General features: G+C 43.9%; 2 protein-coding genes across 2 annotated transcripts in view; one reads left to right on the top strand and one right to left on the bottom strand.

The window, feature by feature from the left end:
• The window catches only part of COMMD7 (COMM domain containing 7), a gene marked incomplete at its 5' end in the record, with an annotated part of 23614 nt that extends 16161 nt beyond the window's left edge, over positions 1-7453 (top strand). Inside the window, 2 exons of the mRNA XM_014590208.1 lie at positions 5860-5908; positions 6741-7453. Coding sequence (XP_014445694.1) covers positions 5860-5908; positions 6741-6817 — 126 coding nt within the window. The remainder of the gene's footprint in view (positions 1-5859; positions 5909-6740) is intronic.
• LOC102496294 (60S ribosomal protein L23-like) lies at positions 3008-3488 on the bottom strand. The gene is given in 1 exon segment (XM_014590221.2): positions 3008-3488. A coding segment is annotated over 1 exon segment (423 nt). The 5' UTR covers positions 3458-3488; the 3' UTR covers positions 3008-3034.
• Positions 7454-9535: the final 2082 nt, after the last annotated feature.

The raw sequence follows: 9535 nt of genomic DNA, 5'->3' as shown, positions 1-9535 counted from the left end.
GAGAGAGAGGAAGTGAGAAAGCAAGCTACCAGATTCAGGACTTGAACTCTGGTTGGCCATTTGGGAGTGTCCAGCGCCTTAATCACCATGCCACCTGCTGATCCCCATCAAATAGGTATTTTTAATGCTTTTTTTTTTTAATTTCAAGAAATACAGTTTTTGTGGTTTTTTTCTCCTGAAACATTTTTTTTTAATTAATTAATTTACATTCATCCCCTAAGCATCGTCACAACATATAAAATTTGGTTTCCCATCCATAAATTTACCCCTGTGTCTGACCCTCTGCCCTTTTCCACCCTCTTCTCACACTGTATCTAGTGTCTACAGTTGTCTTCCATTCCTTTTCCCCCAACATTTTATTGATCACACAATTTTTTTAATAATCTAACTTTTTTTGGGGGGGAGAGATTTTCGCTATAGGGCGTGTGTGCTTGCCAGACAGACAGAGAGACATAGAGACAGAAAGCGAGAAATCACCCCCTGGGTTCTCCTCTCGGGATCTTGGGCACGCACGCACACGCGTCCGGCGTGAGTTTTAAGCCACCGGATCCGGGACGCAAACCACAGTCGACTACATGGGAGTCCAGCGACATAGCCATTATGCTAACTGCTGGTTCCCTCTAACTACTTTTATTCATTCATTTATTTTTTAATTTGACCAGAGAGAGACATAGGTTGAGAGTGAGAGAGAGTGGAAGCAAGAAAGCAAGCCACCAGATTCAGGACTCGAACCCTGGTCGGCCATGTGGGAGTGTCCAGCACCTTAACCACCATGCCACCTGCTGGTCCCCCCTCTAACTACTTTTAATAGCAAGTTAAGCTGGTAATTTCAAGAAAAGCAGTTTCGAAATGGTAAGGAAATTTGCTTAAAGCTTAAAGCCAGGAAAAAGGTAAGGATTCTGTTCAAATAGTAGGTACATGAACCTATCGACACCTCAAGACAGGACAAAAACCCTTAAAACTGGACAACAAAGCCTAAAAGAAAAGCAGCAGTATTTTAGTCAAAAGTCACAGATTGCTATTTCACCAGTTCATTCTCATGTACTTAATCTATCTGTTGTGGTTCGATCTTCCTGATAGAATTCTAAGATATAATATTCAACTCTAGACTTGTCCCTATGTCTAAGTTGGCCATTTTCTCAGTTTTTGAACTCTTATTTCTGTTTGTCTGTATTTAATTTTCCTGATATAGCACTCCCTTGAGAACTTCTTAGAGATCTGGTCTGGTGGTGGTAAATTCTTTTAGGTTTTGTTTAACTGAGAATGTTCTTGTCTTTTCTTCCCATATGAAGGATAATCTTGCTGGGTATAGTATTCTTGGATGAAATTGCTTTTCCCTTAACACTTTGAATATATTTTCCCATTCTTTCCTTGCTTGCATTGCTTCTGATGAGAGGGCTACTGTTAGCCTGATGGGATATCCTTTGTAGGTAACTTGCCGTTTCTTGCCAATCTTAGTATCTTGTCTTAGTCTGTGGTTTTGATCAGTCTGGCTATAATGTATCTTGGAGAAAATCTTCTTGCGTTGATTCTATTTGGGGTCCTTTGTATTTCTTGGGACTGGATCTTTGAGTGCCTCTCTAGGTTTGGAAAGTTTTCTTGTAGGATTTCATGGAATAGATTATCAATATCCTTATGAGTCTCTTCATCTTCTGGGATACCAATTATCCAGATGTTTGGACGTTTGATGGTATCTAGTATTTCTCTTATATTATTCTCATTTTGGGGGGCCATTTTCTCAGTCTTCGTGGGGGATTTTTCTAGGCCAGCAATTTTTTCTTCTACATCTGAGATTCTATTTTCTGTATGATCTAGTCTGCTTTTAATACTTTCAAGGGAGATTTTTACTTCCTGTATTATAGCCTTCATCTCTAACAGGTCCCTTTTATTCTTTTTTAAAGTGTGTAGTTCCTCTTTTATATCTTGCAAGAATTTCCTCACCTCCTGAAACTCATCAGCTCCTTTCTCCTTTCTTTTCAGCAGTTCATTGTCTCTCTTCTCTTCCATCTCTGTTAGCTTCACCATTGTGAATGTTCTAAAATCTTTATCAGACATTTCCATGATTTCCATTGGATGAAGAGGAGCTATTCTTTCCCTTGGAGGAGAGGTATTTTCTTGCTTTCCCATTTTTCTTGTGGCCCTGCAGTGATTTCTAGTCATCTGATGGATGGTGTGTTTCTTCCCAAACTTGAAGTTCAATCAGAGCATTCAGGAGCATGCAGAATGAGGTGATCTGGGATCTCTTTTCCGATCCGTTTTGATCCCTTTGCACAGCAGATTCAGTAGATATTGAGGAATATGTTAGCACTAATAGTATTTGGATATTTGGCTATACTTCCCTTAGATCTGTCTAGAAACACAGTGAATGGAGTCTAAGAGCAGAGAGATGAGATAAAAGAAAAGGAAACAGAGAGAAACAACAACAACCAAAAAACAGAAAAAGAAGAAAAGAAAATTTTTTAAACTAAAAAAATGATTTTTTAAAAAAAGGCAAAAATTAGAAAAACATGTGGTGCGCAAGCGCATGGCGTGAGATCACTAGTTCTCTGGAGCCATGAATGTGTCTCTTCTTCTAAAGGCCTGTCCTCTTGCCTCTCCTGGATTGGGAGGGGGAGAGGGGATTATTAACAAGATAAAGGGAAAGGAGGGGCTGAAAGCCTAGAAGAGACTTTACCTTAAAAAAAATTTTTTTTTTGGAGAGGTCTTTGCTATAGGGCGCCTGCCCTCTCCAGAAAGACACAGAGAGACAGAGAGACAGAAAGCGAGAAATCACCCCCCCAGGGGTGATGCCCACGCCACATCCCTTTTCCTCCATTCTCCTCTCAGGATCTTGGGTACACATGCACATGTGCCTGGGGTGAATTTAAGCCACTGGGTTCGGGACTTGAACTGCAGTCGACTACATAGGAGTTCGGCGACAGCCATTACACTAACTGCTGGTCCCTACCTTAAAAAGCATTTTTTTCGGGGGGAGGGGCAAATAGTTTTTAATGTTTTGGGTTATTTATTTGTTTTTTACAAACACACTGGAGAATCATGCGGTGCTGCCAGCATTAGATGCAATCCTGGGCCACAAGTCTGCACACTCCTTTGCCACTGGTCCCGTGATGGCAGAACCTTTCATTTCACCTGTATTGTTTACTATGACCCCTACATTATCTTCAAAATAAATAAATACGCCATCTTTTCTCCGCTATGACTTTCGTTATCAAATTACCACTGCTGGATGCACTTTCTTCCTGAGCTCTGGTTTGCCTTTCTTGACCGTGGCCATCACCATGTCACCCACGCCAGCAGGAGGAAGCCTGTTCAGCCGTCCCTTGATCCCCTTCACAGAGATGATATATAGATTTTTGGCTCCTGTATTGTCAGCACAGTTGATCACAGCACCTACTGGAAGACCCAGGGAAATCCAGAACTTTGCCCCAGAGGACCCACCACGTCCTCGCTTCGACATCTTGAATGCCAGAAAAAAGACAGAAAAGCCTTAAAAATTTTTTAAAAGGAAAAATTACCAAAAAATGGGAAGCAGAGAAAGAGGTAGAGAGAGACAGAAACAGAGACAGAAGGCTTGAAAGGCTTCCTACCACTCGACTTTGTGGGCTGGAGGCTGAATTATCCGTGGAAAATCTTCATTTCTCTTTTTCCCTGAAATCACTAGTTCTCAGGAGCCACGAAGGTGTCTTCTTCTGAAGGCCTATCCCCTTGCCTCTCCTGGGCCAGGACTGGTAGCAAACATCCAGAAAGGGCAGACTTCCTGGAAGGCAGCTACCGACAACGTAGCCGTGCTGTCTAGAAAATGAGCCTTGAGCCAGCCTCTGGTCACTGATCTCAGAACAACCTGGGTCTCACACATGGAGCTTAGTTCGCCCCAGGTCAGAGGTACGACTGACTGCAAGCCACCATTGACTGAGACAGAGGAAACAACGGATCCAGGAGCAGCAGAGATTGCAACTGCAGATACAAAATATCTTTCATTTACAGATTTTCCAAAACAAAGGAGTATTTATCCTCAAAGCTGAATTCAGTTGTCCCAGAAGACTGAAGGTTTTAGATATGCAGGTTTTCTCCATGGACTAATTTAACTTTGCTCCATTTACCTTGGCTAACATATTCCTAGATCTCTACACAAGTGGAACCCTGTTGACTCCCGCAGCCCTGAGACCCAGCCTGTCCGCAGGGAGAGCTTGTCCACATCCTCTCCCTCCTGTTGGGCAGCTTCCTCCTCCTAGGTGGGACTTGAAGAGGGGCTCAGGGCGCTGTGGTCCTCAGTGACAGGGAACCTCTCAGGAACATGCGTGGCACTCTCCCTCCTGCCAGGAGCAGCTGCAGGAGCTGGGGAGTCAGTCGCAGTTGCCTAGATTCAGAGTCCCCCAAGGCACTGGATTTCCACATGGCTGACTGCAATTCGAGTCTGGACCCAGTGCCTTGAAAATCTTACCAGGCAACTGTGCGTGCATGCCCAAAATCTCAAGAGAATAATGGAGGAGAGGGCTTAAAGTGTGGCCATAACCTCTGGATGGGGGGCTGATTTCTCACTTCTCTCTCTCTAGCAAGTGAGCACACATGTCCTATAGCAGAAACCTAAAAAAAGTGATGTGATCTACATTGGATTTCTTGGAGTATCTTTTTTTTTTTTTTTTTTTTTTTTTTTAAAATTTTTTTTTTTTTGGGTGGGGGTAAGAGCGCTAGACTCCCACATGGCCAACCGTGGTTTGTGTCCTGGACCTGGCAGCTTTCTTTCACACACACCTTCTCTCTCTCTTACTCTGTTCCTCTCTGGTCAAATTGGAAAATAGATCTAAAAAAAATAGTTAAAGAATTATTTATTTATTATCATTCATTTTGACCAGAGAAAGAGAAAACAAGCCACCAGGTCAGGACTCAAACCACGGTCAGTCATGTGGGAGGCCACGTGGGAGTACACCGCCTTTAACCACTATGCCACTGGCCAGCCCCTAGTACGTATTTTTAAAATTTATTTATTTATTTATTTTTTAGAGATTTTTTGCTATAGGGTGCGTGTACTCACTGAGTGACAGAGAGAAAGAGAGAAAGCAAGACATTACCTCCCAAGGGGGTTGGTCATGCTACAGTCCCTTCTCCATTCTCCTCTTGGGATTTTGGGCACACACGTACACGCACCCAGTGTGAGTTTGTTTCAAGCCTCCAGGTCTGGACTTGAACCATATTTGGCCATATGGGAGTCCAGCAACATAACCATTACACTATCTGCTGGTCTCTTCAGTATCTACTTAAATGGATGTTTCACTACAGCACTTTGTATGTCTCAGAGCAATGTGGTCAACCGAAGATGTGGTTACTAACTGGTCTACTGTCAGATAAATGGATCCTGTAATCATGAGACTTGTCTGAATGTCTGTTGGTGGATGATCTAGATTGTTCCTGTGTAACTCAAGTTAGAGCTGGAAGCTTTGGGGCTGGCAGGCGGCATGGTGATTATAAGGGTACTGGACTCCCACATGACCAACCGTGGTTCGAGCCCTAGATGTGGTGGCTTGTTTTCTCATGTGTCCTCTCTCTCATGCTGTCTCTCTCTGGTCAAATTTAAAAAATAAATAAAGTTAAATAAATCATTCTTTTTTTAAAAAAAATTATTTTCATTTTATTTATTCATTCATTTATTTTAATTTGACCAGAGAGAGACAGAGAGAGAGAAAGAAAGCCACCAGGTCTGGGACTCAAACCATGGTCAGCCGTGTGGGAATGTCCAGCGCCTTAACCACCATGCCACCTGCTGGCCCCAATAAATCATTCTTTTTAAAAAAAAAAATGAAACTGAAAGGGTTTTAAGAATGTCTTTTCCTCATTGTCACTATTTTATTATTTTTCAATCAGTTAAAGCTGGTGATTAAGAAAGGAAACCAAACTGAAAATCTGTATATGGGTGAGTCTGAATTCCTGCTTCCTTTTCACTTGTCTGTGTTCTCTTCTGTCCGTGGACTAGTGGAGCCTGCCACAGATCATCCCTTCCAAGGAAATGTCATAACCAGCTGAAAGGATGGGAGGAGTGTTAATGGTCCCCAGCAGTAGGGGAACTTACAGCTTACAACCTTATTAGGAAAGGGAAGTGGGGAAAGGAATGGCTATGGTTAAAGAAGACTGGAGAACAAGAAACTTTTTAAAACATAATTATTTAATTTTATATGTTATTATTACTTTTTAATTTGAGCAGGGGCAGAGAGAGGGAAAGTGAGAAAGCAAGCTGCCAGGTCTGGGACTCAAACCATGGTCAGCCATATGGGAGTCCAATGCCTGAACCACTGCACCACCTGCCGGCCCTACAAGAAACTCTTGCCGTAGAAGCCCTCTGTGCCTCCTGAGTGACATGCTGTGGCGTTTAACAACCATCCCCTCCGCCCTTTCGTTTATGGTGTTAGAAACTGTTCAAGGCTCTGGTTCTTCATTATGTTCAATTACCTACTAAGATCTGCATAGAGGGCCAGCAGATGGCATGGTGGTTAAGAGTGCTGGACTCCCATGTGGCCGACCGCAGTTCGAGTCCTAGACCTGCAGCTTTCTCTCTGTCCCTCTCTGGTCAAATAAAAAAATAGTAATTAATTAATCAATTAAAGTTAAATTGGAAAAAAAAAAAAAAAGAGCTGCATAGATGTACTGAGCCAAAAAAGAAAATAAAACCTCTGGGGGGTTGAGTGAATTTTCTTGATGATTCTGTGGAGTTGGAAACATCTACCTGAAGCTGAATTTTCTCTTCCCAGAATTAACCTTGCCTCAGTTCTACAGCTTCCTGCACGAGATGGAGCGAGTCAGAACCAGCATGGAGTGTTTCAGCTGATTCCTGCCCAGCATCTCCTCCTGCCCCTTTCCTCACCCTCCTCCCTTCCCCAGGGACTGGTCTGAGCAGAGCCTCACCCACAGGCCTATGGGGGCTCCACTTGGCCCTGCTTGGTTCGGGTGCCCAGGTGCAAAAGGTTTCAGAAAAACAACAGGATTAAGTACTTGAAGAGCCCTACACAGTGGCCAGGTAACCTTTGTTAAGGGACCCACCTGTCTCACCAGGGTTTTAGAACTCTGACTGGCACTTGCATCTCAGATGGGGACAGAGGCAGAGGGTGGAAATCCTCACCTCCCCATCCAAGGTCAAAATAACATGCTGATCCCCCCCACACAAACAAGGTTCCTTTATGTCTGAGGAAGAGGCTGACTATGAAAGACACTCAGGAGCTCCCAAGGTCCCCAGTACTCCCTACCAGGTGGGGCCGTGTGCTGCTAACCCCTAATAAGGCATTGGTGTGTAACCACAGGACTCTGGTCTTCCCTGGAAAGAACTAAGGCTAAACGCTGCCCCTGTGTCTGGTGTCACCCTGTTGTGCTATAATGAGGCAGGTCTTTTAGGACTGTTGTACCTTGTTTTGATTCAACCTGACCACTATTGGTGGTTACATGATGAATAAAGAGGTTCTGAAGAAAAGGTTGGAATCCAGTTGTCTTCCTGCATCGATAAAAGTCATCTGCCTGCGGCCGGCAGGTCAGGTGTGGTGGTTAAGGGCGCCGGAGTCCCACATGGCTAACTGGTTCGAGTCCCGGACCTAGCGGCTTGCTTTCTTCCTTTCTCTCTCTCTCTGTCTCTCTCTGGTCAAAGTAAAAAAAAAATAATAATAACAAATGGGGGCTGGCAGGTGGCTTGGTGGTTAAGGGCACTGGATAATATATGCCATGATTCAGAAGATCCGATGTAAAGTAATTCCTCTCCTCGTCCCCATTTCCCGGTTCCCTAGTTCCTGTCCCCAGAGGCTGCCACTCTCATTAATTTATTTTGTGCTCTGGAAGATTTCCTGCATTGGAGAATATATACGTAAGTATTAGGTCACGGGGAAAGTCATGTATTTTTCTGTTTTTCTGTGCATCATGCCTTTCCCGGCAATCCAATAGTTTGACTTTTCTTCCCACATGAATGGTAGCACACCCTCCATCCCTCAACTCAGAAACCATTCCATACCGGGACATAGAGGGTTCCCACATTCTCTAGAGCAAATGCACCATTTAACAAGGGCCATCTTCCTAGAGCAGTTCAACAACTTGCTTCCTGATTCCACAAACGTTTCTGGGGCGCCTCCTATGGGCGAGGGCTCCCGGACTCCGTGAGAGTCTGCGATAGGCCTGTCCACAGATAACTGACCATTCGTCTTCTCTATGCAGCAGGAGATTACATCCTCGCCCCCAGTGGCGCTAGTTTGAGGCCATTATGAACTCCAGTCCCTTTGTTGTATTGGACTTTTGTCAGGAATATAATCTATTGAGTTAGGGGCATTGATCAGGGCCTGCAGACGGTTAGGCGGGGATTTTGCCGCAATGCTGGGGGATTCGAGCAGGGTCTTTCTTACTGTTAGCACTTCATCTTTGTATCGATTCGCTCTTGTTCCTATTCTGTTTAGAAATCTGCTGTTAACCTAGGATTTGGCTATCGGTTACTCGCTTTTTCTTTTCTTTGAGGGGGATAGTGTTCATGGAGGTAGTAATGTCAGACCAACAGAAGACAAACCAGAAGTACCTGAGGCCCATCCTGGGGGAGGCAATGGAGAGTGAACAGAAAAGGAGGGCAGGTGACATTTGCTGTTCAGTTCTGACACTATCATTTTTACCTTGGTGATTTTTAAAACAAAACCATAAAAAGGGCTGATGGGGGCTAGTAGATGGCATAGTGGTTAAGGCACTGGATTGCCACATAGCCAACTGTGGTTCGAGTCCTGGACCCAGTGTCTTGAAACTCACACTGAGTGCATCTGTACATGCCCAAAATCCCTAGAAGAGAAGGGATTGCAGCATGGCCATCTTCCCAGGGTGGTGATTTCTCGTTTTCTGTCTCCCTGGAGAGCGCACACGCCCTATGGCAAAAATCCAGGGTTGTGATTTCTCGCTTTCTATCTCCCTGGAGAGCACACACGCCCTATGGCAAAAATCTCTAAAACATAAAAAGGGCTTGGGGCCAGCAGGTGGCATAGTGGTTAAGGGTGCTGGACTCCCAAATGGTTGACTAAAGTTCTAGTCCCTTGCTTTCGCACTCTCCCCTAACCCCCTCTCTCTGTCCCTCTCTGGTCAAATTTAAATAAATGTTAAAATAATTCTTTAAAAAAATAAATAAAATTAAAAGGGCTGATCATGACTTAGGATATTCTGATACCCTAAGTGGTCAGCAGCCCCCAGTGAACCAGCTGCCTCACACGTGAGCATTTGTTGAGCAGAGAAATGCCCTTATCAAAAGCAGATAATTTTTTTTTTTAAGAGAGAGATTTTTGCAATTATGCATGTGTGCTCACTGGAGAGACAAACAGAGACAAGGGAAAGTGAGAAATCACCCCTACATGCCCGGCGTGTTTCAAGCCACAGGTCCGGGGCTCAAACCTCTGTTGGCCATGTGGGAGTTCAGCACCTTAACCACTATCCCACCTCCAGGCCCCCAAAAGCAGATAATTCAATAATAAATATTTTTTAAAGATATTTGATTTTTTCTCATTTACATTCTTTTTTTTTTTTTTTTACATTTGTCATTATT

The sequence above is a fragment of the Tupaia chinensis genome, unplaced genomic scaffold, assembly GCF_000334495.1.
Source record: "Tupaia chinensis unplaced genomic scaffold, TupChi_1.0 Scaffold000418_1, whole genome shotgun sequence".
NCBI lineage: Eukaryota > Metazoa > Chordata > Mammalia > Scandentia > Tupaiidae > Tupaia > Tupaia belangeri.
This window is presented reverse-complemented; position numbering and strand designations above follow the sequence as displayed.